General features: G+C 50.4%; 1 protein-coding gene across 29 annotated transcripts in view; it reads right to left on the reverse strand.

Annotated features, from left to right (window-relative positions):
- The window catches only part of LRRFIP1 (LRR binding FLII interacting protein 1), a 101,417-nt gene extending 83,327 nt beyond the window's left edge, over positions 1 to 18,090 (reverse strand). For 9 of the 29 annotated variants that reach the window (XM_075607307.1, XM_075607312.1, XM_075607305.1 and 6 more), the window contains exons 1-2: positions 17,813 to 18,067; positions 10,446 to 10,634 (exon numbers count right to left, since the gene is read on the reverse strand). In XM_075607307.1, coding sequence (XP_075463422.1) covers positions 10,446 to 10,535 — 90 coding nt within the window. In that variant the 5' untranslated portion in view covers positions 10,536 to 10,634; positions 17,813 to 18,067. Of the gene's footprint in view, positions 1 to 10,445; positions 10,635 to 17,812 lie in introns of all 29 variants that reach the window. The other 20 variants (XM_075607302.1, XM_075607297.1, XM_075607298.1 and 17 more) reach the window with 8 other exon arrangements.
- Positions 18,091 to 19,086: the final 996 nt, after the last annotated feature.

The raw sequence follows: 19,086 nt of genomic DNA on the forward strand, positions 1-19,086 counted from the left end.
ACGGCAGCAAAGGCTCACACCCTTCGGCTGCGCCAAAGGCTGTCCGCCTTTGGGGCAACACAGACATACACTATTACTATTATAGGCTAAATGAAGGCTTTAAAAAAAAATGTTTCATCACATTCTGCAGTCCCCCTCTATATACACAAACTCTGCAACCCGCCTCTATATACACAAACACTCTGCAGCCCCCCCCCTCTACACCCACAAAACACTCTGCAGCCACCCTCTACAGTCAGAAGACACACACACACACACACAGAGCAGCCCCCCTCTACACCCACACACACTGCAACCCCTTGTAAACCCACAAAACTGCAGACAAACACACACACACACACACACACACCAAAACACACTCTGCAGCTCTCCTCCACACTCTACACCCACTGAAGACACACACTGCAGCTCCCTCTAAACCCACAAAACACACTGCAGGCACACACAAACCAACAAAACAGACTGCTGCCCCCTCTACATCCACAAAACACACCAGCAGCCCCCTCTACACCCACTGCAGCCCCCCTGTAAAAACACACACTGCAGACACACACACAAAATACTCTGCACCCCTCCTCCACTCACAACACACACTGAAGACACACTGCACCCCCTCCTCTGCATCCACAAAACACACACACAGCAGACACACACACATACCAACAAAACAGACTCTGCTGCCCCCTCCAAACCCACAAAACACCCACCAACAGAAGACACACACACCAATAAAACACTCTGCTGCCCCCTTTACACCCACAAAAAATAGACACAACTTTCCTCTCACTCTCCTTTGTGGAGCTCTCTGAAGGCAGGGAGGGGGAGGAGTCAGTGTCTGGCTGCACGGAGGGGGAGGAATCAGTGTCTGGCTGCAGGCATGGAGGGGGAAGAGTCAGTGCCTGGCTGCAGGCAGGGTGGGGGAGGAGTCAGTGCCTGGCTGCAGGTAGGGTGGGGGAGGAGTCAGTGCCTGGCTGCAGGGAGGGGAGTCAGTGCCTGGCTGCAGGGAGGGGGAGGAGTCAGTGCCTGGCTGCAGGCAGGGCGAGGGAGGAGTCAGTGCCTTGCTGCAGGCAGGGTGGGGGAGGAGTCAGTGCCCGGCTGTAGGTAGGGTGGGGGAGGAGTCAGTGCCTGGCTGCAGGGAGGGGGAGGAGTCAGTGCCTGGCTGCAGGGAGGGGGAGGAGTCAGTGCCTGGCTGCAGGCAGAGCGAGGGAGGAGTCAGTGCCTTGCTGCAGGCAGGGTGGGGGAGGAGTCAGTGCCTGGCTGCAGGCAGGGTGGGAGAGGAGTCAGTGCCTTGCTGGTGCCTCCTGTCCAATCACCTCCCCTGAATGAGAGCTGATCTCACTCTTTGTGAATGAGAACTGAAAGCTGATTGGCTGAAAAACTTGGCAGGTGGGCCAAAAATTCCAGGCATTACTGGTTGGTTAAAATTCCGGGCATTATCCAATCAGATAGCAGGGATTTCAATAATGCCTGGAATTTAACAGCTTTAGGTCGCGTTTATAGTCCTTGCTACGGCGACGTGACGGCGACCCTGATGTCACGCTGCGATCGCTGAAAAATCAAATTTAATTGACTTCTAGTGATACATACAATACATTTGTTTTGTCGCGACGTGGCCTATAATGACAATTAACTCCATTTTAGCTCATGGGGTTCACGAACTATTAAAGCTGCAGACCAAGCAATATCCTATATGTGTGTTTTTTTTTTATAAATCAGTTTTGTACTATGAGAAAATACTTGTAGCATTTAAAAAAAAAAAAAAAACTCTGAATGACATTTTTACTGTATTATAATGTAACTAGCATTTTTTGTTTCTGTAGCAACCATTTACAAAGTCACATCCCCTTCCTCTTCTGAAACAGGCTCTGGCACACCCCTTTTTGAGCCCTGCCCTCTCTCTAGCAGTGCACCTTGTGTCTAGTGACTGCCTGGTCACGTGATCTTCCCCACAGAAGTTTGCATCTTTGGTCCTCTTCTGCTGCACTGACAGCCATTTAGTGAACCCCGTAGCCAAATCTTCGTCGATCGGCAACTTAGCTTATTCCTTATCATTGTGTGGATTGTAATGATGCACATATTAAAGGGAAATAAATAATAAAATGTAAAAAAAAAACGGCAGCTTGGACTGCTGCTTTAAAGGAGCCGTCCCACAAACCAGGTCAAAAACTAAAAAAAAATGAAAACAACTTGTAATCAGCTTCCGGCGAAAGATTATTTTGCCATTAAAGTAGCCCTTTTGCTTACAGTGTTTCTATCGTGTGAAAAATGAATGTATTTCTCATTTCTCCTGGTCCCCTAAATCAGGGGGGCGCAAACCCCTTACCTCAGTTCCCGGCGTCAAATAACGGCGCGGGGTCATGGGACGTCATGCCATGGCGAATCTCAGTAAGTAATAGGTTGCAGAGGCCTCACGCGATCACCTAGCATTTCATTTAAATGCCGTGGGGAAGAGCATGGGGCCTCTGAAACCGCCGCGCCCCCCACAAAAATCCCCCCCCCCGGGGGTGCACCCCCCCAGTTTGCACACCCCTGCCCTAAGTGAAGCATATCAGCTTGTTTAAGTCGATCTGTTTGACTAGTCGATAGCTTAATAATTACTTTGCAAACAAAGAACAGAGCTAAGCGATCAATGAACTTAAGGTTACATATGCAGGGGGGCTCAACTCCAGTCCTCCAACCCCCCAACTGGGCATGTTTTCAGGACATCCCTGCTTCAGCACAGGTGGCTCAATCAGTGGTTCAGTCTTCGACTGAGCCGCTGATTGAGAGCTGTGCTGACGCATGGACAGATTGAGCCACATGTGCTGAAGCAGGGATATCATAAAAACCTGACCTCTTGGCGGGGCTTGAGGACTGGAGTTGCGCCCCACTGAGGGAAGGGCCGCACGACCGTGGTATCGGAGCACCCCTCCTCGATTTGGTGTCCAGCAATTCCCTTCTGTGTTTGCAGCCGGTTATACTGACCTGGTTATACTGGTTCCCATTCATCTGGCCCATCGTGGCCATGAATGGGTTAACATTAAGACATTTTCTAAAGGCAGGCATGGGACGTGGCTAGTGGTGGTTGGACAGGGGGGGGGGGTGGGCAAGGGTTGTGGAGGCCATGAAGGCGGGAGGAAGTGCCCGGAAGCTCAGTCTCGCCCTCCTAGGCTGGGTAACAGCTCCCACCCGCCCCTCCCTGTGGAGCAATAGTGGTTTGTTTCAGTATTAAAAACGAAATACATGATAAAGACGACAGTAATCAGACTGTATCGTCTGGTTCAATGGTTATTGTGTATTTATCCCGGCTGCGGCAATGTTGGCACATGTCCGATAAAACACAGTCAGAGTGTGGGAAGTTACAACGTGGGGCCGATAATAGGTAATTTGGCAGAGGGAGCCGTATCCCCTGGACGGTGGGTACGGGCAGTGCCAGGCAAAGAATTTGGCGCCCTTACTCACTGCCGCAGGCCACTGTGCAGTCACCACCATTGCTGCAGGTCACCTCGCCACCCTGTTTTTATGTTCTACGTTTCCCCAGTCGCAGGGCACCTCGCACGACGGTACCCGCCGCCGTGTGTGTGTGTGTGAGTTAGCGAGCGCAGGGCAGGATTGAGGTGGCCACGATGGTGAGCCGATAACTGCGGGACAAGGTGGGTACTCTGGCAGGGTTAAAGTTGGTTGGAATGTTAAATATAACATTATGGTTTAATTAAAGCGGTGGCCGTTTTACCACCAGTTCGATGTGTGGTTTATTGGGTTTGTACGTTGGGGAGGAAGATGGGGGAGGTGGGAGAAACCTTGACGTTTATAAGGTCATGAATCAGGGGGCTGTGGAGTCACCCATTTGGAAGCTACAATGTGTCTCGATGATGTTATAGCTTTCTACTCATCGCTAGAGTGAGGCTGACATCAGTGGCCATATTGTTTCTCCCGGACAAGAATTCTTGTAATGTTTCTAAATTAAATAACGTGTGTGTGTGTGTGTGTGTGTGTGCGTGTGTGCGTGTGCGTGTGCGTGTGCGTGTGCGTGTGCGTGTTATAATATATAAAAACAAGCAACACAATAAAATGGATACAATTTTTTTTTACATTTGTCTGATTGTAAGGTGCACCAAGCAACTACATTTACCCTAATAAACATGTCACTGTACTTAATTCACTTTAATTCTAGAAGGGACTGACCCTTTAACAATAAGCTTAGTGGATATACCTATCAGAGTTCCTTTGTGTTAGCAGCTCTGAGCACAGTACTGTATATGCGGCACAGAAGTTACACCTGCAGCCACAGCGTCCCTCTTCTGCTGAGCTTGGCCAGGATCAGAAGTCTTCTCTAGTACGTGGGTTAAGAGGTCACAGCCTCCGCAGGCTGTTTATACTGAGCATGTAGGATCTCTGACCCCAGAGCCCCACAAGGTACCTCACTCTGGGATACAGAGCTTCTAACACCCTGTCACTGCACTGGATCCTATGACTGTACAAATACATATCAAGAGGTTTCTGGATAGCAGATCTTCCTCTCTGTCAAGGAGGACAGCTATACTAGTGTTTTTCAACCAGGGTTCCTAGGAACCCTTGGGGTCCCCGTGCATCCCTAAAGGGTTCCCTGTTATTTTCAGGTCTTTTTAAAATTGTACCAAAATGCAGTAGAACTTACAATGCATCTGATCTCAGATGTGCTATTAGAGAGGGTTGGGGTTCCTTACAATGCATCTGATCTCAGACTCGCTATTAGAGAGGGTTGGGGTTCCTTACAATGCATCTGATCTCAGATGTGCTATTAGAGAGTGTTGGGGTTCCTTACAATGCATCTGATCTCAGATGTGCTATTAGAGAGGGTTGGGGTTCCTTACAATGCATCTGATCTCAGATGTGCTATTAGAGAGGGTTGGGGTTCCTTACAATGCATCTGATCTCAGACGCGCTATTAGAGAAGGTTGGGGTTTTTTACAATGTATCTGATCTCAGACGCGCTATTAGAGAGGGTTGGGGTTCCTTACAATGCATCTGATCTCAGACACGCTATTAGAGAAGGTTGGGGTTCCTTACAATGCATCTGATCTCAGACGCGCTATTAGAGAGGGTTGGGGTTCCTTACAATGCATCTGATCTCAGACGCGCTATTAGAGAAGGTTGGGGTTCCTTACAATGCATCTGATCTCAGACGCGCTATTAGAGAAGGTTGGGGTTCCTTACAATGCATCTTGTCTCAGATACGCTATTAAAGAGGATTGGGGGTTCCTCAGAATTTCGCATAGGGTTCCTTAACCAAAAAAAGTTTGGAAACCACTGAGCTATAGACTACTATGCAATGATTATTCTAAACATTAATGCCATGGCTGGCACTGAACTGGTTAAATAGTATCAATCTATCAAGACAACTGAAGCTAAATTGACACAGTTCTTGTTATCATCAGTGAGGTTTAGCTACTAAAACTGGGGCAAAAGAAAACAGCACCAGGTGTGTGAGATCAAATGAAACATTTTCAAAGCAATTAGAGTTTGTCCTTTGATAAATCTGATGCTGTTTTTTTGCATTGGTTTTGACCCAGTTCTGCAGATGAGAGAAGTTGGGAAATACACCCCCAAAGTATTTCCTACCACATGGGCAGTGTCACAAGGAGACATCACATTACACATTTTAAATGGCTAAGAAGGGTGGGGGGCCGTGTTGGTCCTTTCTTCCATGTAGTAGCAAAGGAAGGAGAGGGTAACCCAATGAAGGACCCCGAGAGGTTTGAAAGCTTGTAACATGTTAACTACTTGTTGGTCCAATAAAAGGTATTACACCCCCTACTCCCTCTCTCTCCTTCAATGTTACTACATCCATTTAAACGGGAAGTATTTAATCCTGCTAAGCGTTTTATTAAATCAAAACCTCCTCCGGTTCTGGGAAGGTGAAAACCGCTCCCTGTAACCAGCTGATTAACAGGTTTCTCCAATCTGACACAGCCGTGAGCAGAAAATCTCGCAGGGCATCGAGATATCTCAAAAGCATCAAAAGCAGCTACTGTAGATGGAAAGTTGAATGGAGTTGGGGGTGGCAGGGAGTCTGAGGACAGCGCAGTCACTGGGGATATCCTGACAGAGTGGGCCAGCTGTCCCTATCAGTACATGCCAAGCATAGCTCACTGCCAGGCCTCTGCTCATTTACCTTATTAGTTCACAAAGACTTCGGGAGGAGGGGGTAGGAGCCCACCATATCAATTGGGATCAATGGAGTCTTTGGAAACCCTCCTGTCTTCCTGGACCTTTACTCAATTCAGAGTATCCCCAGTGAAGCTTTTTCACAGGTTCAAAGAGCCAAGTGAGATTCCGAGGTTCGAGAATTTCAGCCATAAATGACCTCAGTGTACAAGCCCGCTAACGACTATGAGGCCGTCACTGTGTAGGGGATAAGTGGGACGTGCCTTCAATGAGTCAGACTCAGCGTGGATAAGTAAGACTGCCTTCCAAGGGAGTGGGACTCACTCCAAACCTTCACCACTCTAGCATCCCTTATGGTATTAAATGCGCATATGCTTAGAAAGCAAATAGAAGCATATAGCAGACATACAAGCCATCACTTTTATAATAAAAATGTATTATTTTTACCCACCTAAAAATATAGTACTGTATGTATATATATATATATTTATATATATATATATTTCCTTTTTTTTTAGTTAAACTACATATAACAGGGGGTTTATATATATGGGATACACATCATGAAAACAAGTGAATAGAGCGTAGCACTGCTTAGTGATTATTGCCCTTTTTAAAATCTTTTGATGTATAACATGGGAGTCAGGGGGGACATAACGGGTTGGGGCTTGAGCTCATGTGTATGCTATCTGCTCCATAAGAAGAGCTCAAAGATCTCAATATCCCAACACACTCGGGGGCAGATTTATCAAGCACAAGTACAGATTAGCACACACCCAATCCAGCATTCATTCCCATTCAAGTCAATGCCAGTTAACTCTGGATCGAGTGCACTAACCCAGGGGTGTGCAAACTGGAGGGCGCTAGATTTTCAGGGGGGGGGGGGGGAGGCAGTTCTAGAGGTCCCCCGCTCTCCCCTCAGGTATTTAAATGCCGGTGAACTGCGCGAGGCCTTTATAAACACATTTACCATCCCTGCCAGCGACGTGTCGTTATGGTAACCCGGCATCAAATGACGCAGCGTGGTCACGTGACGTCCCGTTACCATGGCAAGCGGGGGGGGGGGGGTTGCGAGGTGCCGAGGAGAGCAGGGGTGCACATGGGGAACAGTTTGCGCACCCCTGCACTAACCCATATTGGCACTTTGTGAATCTTCCCATATTGGCCATATATCACTAAGCAGTATTATCCCTTCGAGCGCCAGAAAAAACCTCACAGCCAAATGAAGTTAATGTGACATATGGCAGAACACTGCTTAGTAAATATGGGCCTATTGTATACCACATACAGATGTACCCAGCCCCCTTATTCCCTAAATATAATAAGCTGGGGAGACCGTGTGGAAAGATGAGGATGATTACATTGTAAACATGGATTCCCTTCTTACAATGATTACCTTTATAGCCAGTACTCCTGTCCCTGTATCAAACCTGAATTCCTATATATTAGATTGTAAGCTCTTATATCTGCTGCTCTGCTCTCTGTATTGTATCTGTATTCATCTATAACTGTCCGTGTGCTTACTATATACAGCAATGTGTCCATGATTACCACTGCACAAAGAATAAGAACGGGTAATAATAATAACCGTTACAATGACACAACTCTAACAACGGTGACCACAGGGATCTACACAGAGCTGTGTTCTGGACAACACTGGATCAGTATATGCACACATGTGCACTATTATTTATATATGACCACACCATATACACAGAGCTTCAACGACATCGGGTTAAGTTCTATATAGTCCGCAGTGGCAGTTCGATGCATTTTCGGACACGAATCCCCAATGACTTTATTGGGGCATTTTGGGTTGAAAATAGCCCTGATGGCCATTTGGGTCTATATACAATGTAACCCATAGTATAAAGTACAGGAAATTATGATGAAATAAATGTATTAAGGAAAAAGTAACCCATGAGAAAAAGGAGTCTCTGCCCCGAAGAGCTTACAATCTAAATGGTAGAGTGGGAGAATGACACAAGCAGTAGTAATACATGTAAGCGCGTGGGCTAGTTCTACGGGCAGAAAGTGACTCTGAGGCCGCCATACGAGCTACCAAGACCCTAAATATCACTGGTAAAGATAAGCAAAGAAAGGCATTTCATACGCAACAGCTGTTATCTGTTATATTACATGTATATGTGACTCATTACGTACTCCGCGCTTTACAATACAAACACACGCGTGGACAGCACCAGCTTTCATGCTGAGCCCATAAAAGGTTCTGTACCATGCAGGAAACACACAGGGAGTTGGGGACTTTGAAGTTCCCTGGAATAAAATGGTGACAACATCTGGAGGAATGAAGCCGGTTGCAGAGCTTTGTCTGTGTCACCATATATGCCCCATATTGTGCCGTTGCCCTGTGCCAGCTGTGCCTGCCATAGCAAAGGGGTGATGTCACAGGGCTGGGCTGGGTGTCTGAGCCCCTCTATATATGGGAGATGACACAGGGGCACTTCATGGCAAGATTTGCCCCCACCCCCCAACCCTCACTCTCTGTTTTTCTTTCTCATGCCACCTGACCCCCTCACCCACAGCTCAGACTAGAGCTGATTGCTATTTTAAACTGATCTGTGGTGTCCCTGCAGGCCGGACACCCCTCTGGGAGCAGGCGGCTCTCTCTACATCTAGCGCTCTGTCTGCGTGAGAGTTACACTGGATTATAGTTGGATCTGTATGAAAACTAGTAACACAGCCAGTTTATACATAGTCCATGACAGCAGGGGTAGGAAGGGCCCCACGGGAGGAGAGCTGGAGGCGATGTGCATCAGGGGTGACTGCAGGAAGCTTGGAAAACCATCTCAAAAACCCAGTTACTTTTAGATACCTGGGTGATTAGGTAGCACTGTAGTCTGTAGTCACAGGGACTGGATCAACAGCAGGAGTGTGGTTACCTATTAGAGACTCCCTGTCTGATGGTAACTAAACTCCTGCAGTGTGAAAAGCTACAAAATTCCTCCTATTAATGGAGGCCTACAGAGTGCAGTGATCAAGTGGCTCAGTGTCTGCATTTATTGAAGCACTCCAATAATGTAATTAGGACACGCTTTAGAAATGTACAAAATGTGAAGTCATACTCACTGTTGTTTTACACTGCAGCATGCTCACTTCTAGAGGTCTGGAACTGCAATCACTGCTGTAAGGGGGACTGGGATACACTGAGTCACACCCAGGTGACCCCTCTCCTTGCGATTAGAACCCCTACCAAACTGCACCTCCGCAAGGAGCCTGCATATCCAACGGCTTTGCAATATGTTGCCAGCCCGTAAGGCAATGAAGAGGTTAAGCAGTGCTCTGCTAATGGGCTCAGGGTATCTGAGTGCTTGACAGCAGCACCAGGTGACAGGACAGCTGGGAGGCCCCTATTAGAGGCAGGGCCAAGGAACTCCATGTGACGTGTAACAGGGGACAGTGGAGCAGCCTAAACCGGCTTTCCCAGGCCTGGCTCATTCTTTGCATTTGGCCTCTAACCCCTTGTGTACCAGAGAAGGACGTGTGCGGTCAGACACCCTGGCACCGAAAGGGTTAATGAGGGAAGCCGCTGTCTCATAAAATGCCTCGGGTGCACGCCCAGCGCCAGCCGGCGCAATCGATATTGGGTTTCGATCTCCTATTAGTGACGAGCAGAGAGCGGGAGAAAAGCACAACGTGTGATTGGTTGGAATAAATGTTGCGTTTTTGCACCGGTTCTCCGGAGTGCCGCGCTCTTCTCTTCAATAATAGGAGATTTAAACCCAATACCGAAAGGGTGAAGCCAGGGGGTTCTCAACTCTAGTCCTCAAGACCACCCCCCAGCCCCCAACAGGTCAGGTTTTAAGGATATCCTTGCTTCAGCACAGGTGGCTCAATCAGTGGCTCAATCGAAGAGCCTGCTTCAGCTGAGCCACTGATTGAGCCACCTGTGCTGAAGCAAGGATATTCTGAAGACCTGAACTGTTGGGGGGTCTTGAGAACTGGAGTTGAGAGCCCCTGTGTTAAGCTACACAACTCTCTGCATGGTTCAAACACCCCCCCCCTTCCCCCCACCGCTCCTCACCCCCCCCCCCCCACTCCCCCAATGCCAATACCAACAAAGGCTCCCGCCAGGACAGTTGTCATGATAGAGAGACAGCAGCTGGTATGACCTCTCCTCACTGAGCCCTATCTCTACCACAACGATAGCAGCAAGATAGATTAACCCTTTCTTTGACAGAGTGGCTAGCAACATATTGCTATGCAATGCATTGCTGGCCTCCATGGCAGCAAAATTATTACATATGGCTCCCTGGATGACATAAAATAAACCAGATGCACCAGTCCCCAGAACTCACCTCCCGAGCTATCTGATTCAAGGTATGGTCCTCAGCTGATAGTCTCTCCCTGTTGGGGTGTCTCTTTCTTCCAGGGCCCTGGGTGCCCATCTCCTTCCGGGGGTGTGTATGTGGGGGTGCTCAATCCAATATCTCATGCAGCCCGCTCCAGAAAAAAATCACAGGGCAGAGCTGCTCCCACTGCTTGTCCTACAAGTGAAAGGGTAACCGTGATAAATACTATGCAGATGCTCTCCTTAGTACAATGTCACCTGTCTCCGTCTCCTGTGCTGCTCTCCTTGGTACAGTGTGACCTGCCTCTGTCTCCTGTGCTGCTCTCCTTAGTACAGTGTGACCTGTCTCCGTCTCCTGTGCTGCTCTCCTTAGTACAGTGTCACCTGTCTCCGTCTCCTGTGCTGCTCTCCTTGGTACAGTGTCACCTGTCTCCGTCTCCTGTGCTGCTCTCCTTGGTACAGTGTGACCTGTCTCCGTCTCCTGTGCTGCTCTCCTTAGTACAGTGTCACCTGTCTCCGTCTCCTGTGCTGCTCTCCTTGGTACAGTGTGACCTGTCTCTGTCTCCTGTGCTGTTCTCCTTGGTAGTGTGACCTGTCTCCGTCTCCTGTGCTGCTCTCCTTACTACAGTGTGACCTGCCTCTGTCTCTTGTGCTGCTCTCCTTAGTACAGTGTGACCTGTCTCTGTCTCCTGTGCTGCTCTCCTTGGTACAGTGTGACCTGTCTCTGTCTCCTGTGCTGCTCTCCTTGGTACAGTGTGACCTGTCTCTGTCTCCTGTGCTGCTCTCCTTGGTACAGTGTGACCTGTCTCTGTCTCCTGTGCTGCTCTCCTTGGTACAGTGTGACCTGTCTCTGTCTCCTGTGCTGCTCTCCTTGGTACAGTGTGACCTGTCTCTACCTCCTGTGCTGCTCTCCTGGGTACTGTGTGACCTGTCTATGTCTCCTGTGCTGCTCTCCTTGGTACAGTGTGACCTGTCTCTGCCTCCTGTGCTGCTCTCCTTGGTACAGTGTGACCTGTCTCTGTCTCCTGTGCTGCTCTCCTTGGTACAGTGTGACCTGTCTCTGTCTGTCTCCTGTGCTGCTCTCCTTGGTACAGTGTGACCTCTCTCTGTCTCCTGTGCTGCTCTCCTTGGTACAGTGTGACCTGTCTCTACCTCCTGTGCTGCTCTCCTGGGTACAATGTGACCTGTCTCTGTCTCTGTCTCCTGTGCTGCTCTCCTTGGTACAGTGTGACCTGTCTCTGTCTGTCTCCTGTGTTGCTCTCCTTGGTACAGTGTGACCTGTCTCTGTCTCCTGTGCTGCTCTCCTTGGTACAGTGTGACCTGTCTCTGTCTCCTGTGCTGCTCTCCTTGGTCCAGTGTGACCTGTCTCTGCCTCCTGTGCTGCTCTCCTTGGTACAGTGTGACCTGTCTCTGTCTCCTGTGCTGCTCTCCTTGGTACAGTGTGACCTGTCTCTGCCTCCTGTGCTGCTCTCCTTGGTACAGTGTGACCTGTCTATGTCTCCTGTGCTGCTCTCCTTGGTACAGTGTGACCTGTCTCTGCCTCCTGTGCTGCTCTCTTTGGTACAGTGTGACCTGTCTCTGCCTCCTGTGCTGCTCTCCTTGGTACAGTGTGACCTGTCTCTGTCTCCTGTGCTGCTCACCTTGGTACAGTGTGACCTGTCTCTGCCTCCTGTGCTGCTCTCCTTGGTACAGTGTGACCTGTCTCTGTCTCCTGTGCTGCTCTCCTTGGCACAGTGTGACCTGTCTCTGTCTCCTGTGCTGCTCTCCTTGGTACAGTGTGACCTGTCTCTGTCTCCTGTGCTGCTCTCCTTGGCACAGTGTGACCTGTCTCTGTCTCCTGTGCTGCTCTCCTTGGTACAGTGTGACCTGTCTCTGTCTGTCTCCTGTGCTGCTCTCTTAGTACAGTGTGACCTGTCTCCAACTCCTATGCTGCTCTCCTTGGTACAGTGTGACCTGTCTCGGTCTCCTGTGCTGCTCTCCTTGGTACAGTGTGACCTGTCTCTGTCTGTCTCCTGTGCTGCTCTCTTAGTACAGTGTGACCTGTCTCCAACTCCTATGCTGCTCTCCTTGGTACAGTGTGACCTGTCTCGGTCTCCTGTGCTGCTCTCCTTGGTACAGTGTGACCTGTCTCTGTCTCCTGTGCTGCTCTCCTTGGTACAGTGTGACCTGTCTGTCTCCTGTGCTGCTCTCCCTGGTACAGTGTGACCTGTCTCTGTCTCCTGTGCTGCTCTCTTAGTACAGTGTGACCTGTCTCTGTCTCCTGTGCTGCTCTCCTTGGTACAGTGTGACCTGTCTTGGTCTCCTGTGCTGCTCTCCCTGGTACAGTGTGACCTGCCTCTGTCTCCTGTGCTGCTCTCCTTGGTATAATGTGACCTGCCTCTGTCTCCTGTGCTGCTCTCCTTGGTACAGTTATACCTGTATCTGTCTCCTGTGCTGCTCTCCTTGGTACAGTGTGATCTGTCTCGGTCTCCTGTGCTGCTCTCCTTGGTACAGTGTGACCTGTCTCTGTCTCCTGTGCTGCTCTCTTAGTACAGTGTGACCTGCCTCTGTCTCCTGTGCTGCTCTCCTTGGTACAGTGTGACCTGTCTGTCTCCTGTGCTGCTCTCCCTGGTACAGTGTGACCTGTCTCTGTCTCCTGTGCTGCTCTCTTAGTACAGTGTGACCTGTCTCGGTCTCCTGTGCTGCTCTCCTTGGTACAGTGTGACCTGTCTCTGTCTCCTGTGCTGCTCTCCTTGGTACAGTGTGAGCTTTCTGTCTCCTGTGCTGCTCTCCTTGGTACAGTGTGACCTGTCTCTGTCTCCTGTGCTGCTCTCCTTGGTACAGTGTGACCTGCCTCTGTCTCCTGTGCTGCTCTCCTTGGTACAGTGTGACCTGTCTCTGCCTCCTGCGCTGCTCTCCTTAGTACAGTGTGACCTGTCTCCGTCTCCTGTGCTGCTCTCCTTGGTACAGTGTGACCTGTCTCTGTCTCCTGTGATGCTCTCCTTGGTACAGTGTGACCTTTCTGCCTCCTGTGCTGCTCTCCTTGGTACAGTGTGACCTGCCTCTTTCTCCTGTGCTGCTCTCCCTGGTACAGTGTGACCTGTCTCTGTCTCCTGTGCTGCTCTCCTTGGTACAGTGTGACCTGTCTCTGCCTCCTGCGCTGCTCTCCTTAGTACAGTGTGACCTGTCTCCGTCTCCTGTGCTGCTCTCCTTGGTACAGTGTGACCTGTCTCTGTCTCCTGTGCTGCTCTCCTTGGTACAGTGTGACCTTTCTGCCTCCTGTGCTGCTCTCCTTGGTACAGTGTGACCTGCCTCTGTCTCCTGTGCTGCTCTCCCTGGTACAGTGAGACCTGCCTCTGTCTCCTGTGCTGCTCTCCCTGGTACAGTGTGACCTGTTTCGGTCTCCTGGGCTGCTCTCCTTGGTACAGTGTGACCTGTCTCTGTCTCCTGTGCTGCTCTCCTTGGTACAGTGTGACCTGTTTCGGTCTCCTGGGCTGCTCTCCTTGGTACAGTGTGACCTGTCTCTGTCTCCTGTGCTGCTCTCTTAGTACAGTGAGACCTGCCTCTGTCTCCTGTGCTGCTCTCCCTGGTACAGTGTGACCTGTCTCTGTCTCCTGTGCTGCTCTCTTAGTACAGTGTGACCTGTCTCTGCCTCCTGTGCTGCTCTCCTTGGTACAGTGTGACCTGTCTCTGTCTCCTGTGCTGCTCTCCCTGGTACAGTGTGACCTATCTCTGTCTCCTGTGCTGCTCTCTTAGTACAGTGTGACCTGTCTCTGTCTCCTGTGCTGCTCTCCTTGGTACAGTGTCACCTGTCTCCGTCTCCTGTGCTGCTCTCCTTAGTACAGTGTGACCAGGTCTCCGTCTCCTGTGCTGCTCTCCTTGGTACAGTGTGACCTGCCTCTGTCTCCTGTGCTGCTCTCCCTGGTACAGTGTGACCTGTCTCTGTCTCCTGTGCTGCTCTCTTAGTACAGTGTGACCTGTCTCTGTCTCCTGTGCTGCTCTCCCTGGTACAGTATGACCTGTCTCTGTCTCCTGTGCTGCTCTCCTTGGTACAGTGTGACCTGTCTCTGCCTCCTGTGCTGCTCTCCTTAGTACAGTGTGACCTGTCTCCGTCTCCTGTGCTGCTCTCCTTGGTACAGTGTGACCTGCCTCTGTCTCCTGTGCTGCTCTCCTTGGTACAGTGTGACCTGTCTCCGTCTCCTGTGCTGCTCTCCTTAGTACAGTGTGACCTGCCTCTGTCTCCTGTGCTGCTCTCCTTGGTACAGTGTGACCTGTCTCTGTCTCCTGTGCTGCTCTCCTTAGTACAGTGTGACCTGCCTTTGTCTCCTGTGCTGCTCTCCTTGGTACAGTGTGACCTGTCTCTCTCCTGTGCTGCTCTCCTTGGTACAGTGTGACCTGTCTCTGTCTCCTGTTCTGCTCTCCTTGGTACAGTGTGACCTGCCTCTGTCTCCTGTGCTGCTCTCCTTGGTACAGTATGACCTGCCTCTGTCTCCTGTGCTGCTCTCCTTGGTACAGTGTGACCTGTCTCTGTCTCCTGTGCTGCTCTCCTTGGTACAGTGTGACCTGCCTCTGTCTCCTGTGCTGCTCTCCTTGGTACAGTGTGACCTGTCTCTGCCTCCTGCGCTGCTCTCCTTAGTACAGTGTGACCTGTCTCCGTCTCCTGTGCTGCTCTCCTTGGTACAGTGTGACCTGTCTCTGTCTCCTGTGATGCTCTCCTTGGTACAGTGTGACCTTTCTGCCTCCTGTGCTGCTCTCCTTGGTACAGTGTGACCTGCCTCTTTCTCCTGTGCTGCTCTCCCTGGTACAGTGTGACCTGTCTCTGTCTCCTGTGCTGCTCTCCTTGGTACAGTGTGACCTGTCTCTGCCTCCTGCGCTGCTCTCCTTAGTACAGTGTGACCTGTCTCCGTCTCCTGTGCTGCTCTCCTTGGTACAGTGTGACCTGTCTCTGTCTCCTGTGCTGCTCTCCTTGGTACAGTGTGACCTTTCTGCCTCCTGTGCTGCTCTCCTTGGTACAGTGTGACCTGCCTCTGTCTCCTGTGCTGCTCTCCCTGGTACAGTGAGACCTGCCTCTGTCTCCTGTGCTGCTCTCCCTGGTACAGTGTGACCTGTTTCGGTCTCCTGGGCTGCTCTCCTTGGTACAGTGTGACCTGTCTCTGTCTCCTGTGCTGCTCTCCTTGGTACAGTGTGACCTGTTTCGGTCTCCTGGGCTGCTCTCCTTGGTACAGTGTGACCTGTCTCTGTCTCCTGTGCTGCTCTCTTAGTACAGTGAGACCTGCCTCTGTCTCCTGTGCTGCTCTCCCTGGTACAGTGTGACCTGTCTCTGTCTCCTGTGCTGCTCTCTTAGTACAGTGTGACCTGTCTCTGCCTCCTGTGCTGCTCTCCTTGGTACAGTGTGACCTGTCTCTGTCTCCTGTGCTGCTCTCCCTGGTACAGTGTGACCTATCTCTGTCTCCTGTGCTGCTCTCTTAGTACAGTGTGACCTGTCTCTGTCTCCTGTGCTGCTCTCCTTGGTACAGTGTCACCTGTCTCCGTCTCCTGTGCTGCTCTCCTTAGTACAGTGTGACCAGGTCTCCGTCTCCTGTGCTGCTCTCCTTGGTACAGTGTGACCTGCCTCTGTCTCCTGTGCTGCTCTCCCTGGTACAGTGTGACCTGTCTCTGTCTCCTGTGCTGCTCTCTTAGTACAGTGTGACCTGTCTCTGTCTCCTGTGCTGCTCTCCCTGGTACAGTATGACCTGTCTCTGTCTCCTGTGCTGCTCTCCTTGGTACAGTGTGACCTGTCTCTGCCTCCTGTGCTGCTCTCCTTAGTACAGTGTGACCTGTCTCCGTCTCCTGTGCTGCTCTCCTTGGTACAGTGTGACCTGCCTCTGTCTCCTGTGCTGCTCTCCTTGGTACAGTGTGACCTGTCTCCGTCTCCTGTGCTGCTCTCCTTAGTACAGTGTGACCTGCCTCTGTCTCCTGTGCTGCTCTCCTTGGTACAGTGTGACCTGTCTCTGTCTCCTGTGCTGCTCTCCTTAGTACAGTGTGACCTGCCTTTGTCTCCTGTGCTGCTCTCCTTGGTACAGTGTGACCTGTCTCTCTCCTGTGCTGCTCTCCTTGGTACAGTGTGACCTGTCTCTGTCTCCTGTTCTGCTCTCCTTGGTACAGTGTGACCTGCCTCTGTCTCCTGTGCTGCTCTCCTTGGTACAGTATGACCTGCCTCTGTCTCCTGTGCTGCTCTCCTTGGTACAGTGTGACCTGTCTCTGTCTCCTGTGCTGCTCTCCTTAGTACAGTGTGACCTGTCTCTGTCTCCTGTGCTGCTCTCCTTAGTACAGTGTGACCTGTCTCTGTCTCCTGTGCTGCTCTCCTTGGTACAGTGTGACCTGTCTCCTGTGCTGCTCTCCCTGGTACAGTGTGACCTGTCTCTGTCTCCTGTGCTGCTCTCCTTGGTATAGTGTGACCTGTCTCTGTCTCCTGTGCTGCTCTCCTTGGTACAGTGTGACCTGTCTCGGTCTCTTGTGCTGCTCTCCTTGGTACAGTGTGACCTGTCTCTGTCTCCTGTGGTGCTCTCCTTGGTACAGTGTGACCTGTCTCTGTCTCCTGTGCTGCTCTCCTTGGTATAGTGTGACCTGTCTCTGTCTCCTGTGCTGCTCTCCTTGGTACAGTGTGACCTGTCTCGGTCTCTTGTGCTGCTCTCCTTGGTACAGTGTGACCTGTCTCTGTCTCCTGTGCTGCTCTCCTTGGTACAGTGTGACCTGTCTCCTGTGCTGCTCTCCTTGGTACAGTGTGACCTGTCTCTGTCTCCTGTGCTGCTCTCCTTGGTACAGTGTGACCTGTCTCCTATGCTGCTCTCCCTGGTACAGTGTGACCTGTCTCTGTCTCCTGTGCTGCTCTCCTTGGTACAGTGTGACCTGTCTCTGTCTCCTGTGCTGCTCTCCTTGGTACAGTGTTACCTGTCTCTGTCTCCTGTGCTGCTCTCCTTAGTACAGTGTGACCTGTCTCTGTCTCCTGTGCTGCTCTCCTTGGTACAGTGTGACCTGTCTCCTATGCTGCTCTCCCTGGTACAGTGTGACCTGTCTCTGTCTCCTGTGCTGCTCTCCTTGGTACAGTGTGACCTGTCTCTGTCTCCTGTGCTGCTCTCCTTGGTATAGTGTGACCTGTCTCTGTCTCCTGTGCGGCTCTCTTAGTACAGTGACCTCTATCTTCCTGTCTCCTGGTCTCTCCTTGCTATGTGTGTGTCTCTTTCCTGCTGTGACGGCCCTTGCCTTGCTCCTGGACACAGTGTTGCAGTCTGTGTGCTACAGTTCTTGCTGTGTCAGGTCTCTTAGTTTCACCCTGTCCCCCCTGAGCTAGTTATTATAGTACCAGCCCGGGTTACATTGTCACAATGTGTCTGTCCTGATATCCATGCTGAGTACCTGATGTGGGGATGAGCCTCTTCCTGTGCTGCTCTTGTCACGATGGGTCCTGTGCTGATCCTGGATATTATGTGCTCAGCTTTGGATGCAGATACCGGACTGTCAGGGCTTCTGGTTGATGGCTCTGTGTCCCCCTCTTGTCACAGTGTCCCCCTCTCTGACACACAGGCTGCCTCTTGCACTGAGCTTGCAAGAGGAAATGGGTCAGCTGTTCTTCCTCTCTGCAGGGTGCAGCCCTCCCCTCTCCCTCTTTCTTCCTCCCTCCTCTTTCTCTCACCTCCTCATCTCTCCTCTCCCCTCTAAACACTGCGGCTGACATCAGACGCAGGGGGAGTGGAAGAGAAACAGAAGAGGAGGAGGGAGGGGAGACTGAGTATATATAGTCATTATACAGCAGTGACGTATTACACACTGTCACTCATTATACAGCAGCCTCACTCATCATAAAGCAGTCACACTTATTACAGTGCACTCGCACTCATCATAAAGCAGTCTCACGTATTACAGTGCAGTCTCACTCATCATAAAGCAGTCTCACTTATTACAGTGCACTCTCACTCATCATAAAGCAGTCACACTTATTACAGTGCACTCTCACTCATCATAAAGCAGTCTCACTTATTACAGTGCACTCTCACTCATCATAAAGCAGTCACACTTATTACAGTGTACTCTCACTCATCATAAAGCAGTCACACTTATTACAGTGCACTCTCACTCATCATAAAGCAGTCACACTTATTACAGTGCACTCTCACTCATCATAAAGCAGTCTCATGTATTACAGTGCACTCTCACTCATCATAAAGCAGTCTCACGTATTGCAGTGCAGTCTCACTCATCATAAAGCAGTCTCACTTATTACAGTGCACTCTCACTCATCATAAAGCAGTCACACTTATTACAGTGCACTCTCACTCATCATAAAGCAGTCACACTTATTACAGTGTACTCTCACTCATCATAAAGCAGTCTCGCTTATTACAGTGCACTCACTCATCATAAAGCAGTCACACTTATTACAGTGCACTCTCACTCATCATAAAGCAGTCTCATGTATTACAGTGCACTCTCACTCATCATAAAGCAGTCTCGCTTATTACAGTGCACTCTCACTCATCATAAAGCAGTCTCGCTTATTACAGTGCACTCTCACTCATCATAAAGCAGTCACACTTATTACAGTGCACTCTCACTCATAAAGCAGTCACACTTATTACAGTGCACTCTCACTCATCATAAAGCAGTCACACTTATTACAGTGCACTCTCACT

The sequence above is a fragment of the Ascaphus truei genome, chromosome 7, assembly GCF_040206685.1.
Source record: "Ascaphus truei isolate aAscTru1 chromosome 7, aAscTru1.hap1, whole genome shotgun sequence".
Taxonomy (NCBI): Eukaryota; Metazoa; Chordata; class Amphibia; order Anura; family Ascaphidae; genus Ascaphus; species Ascaphus truei.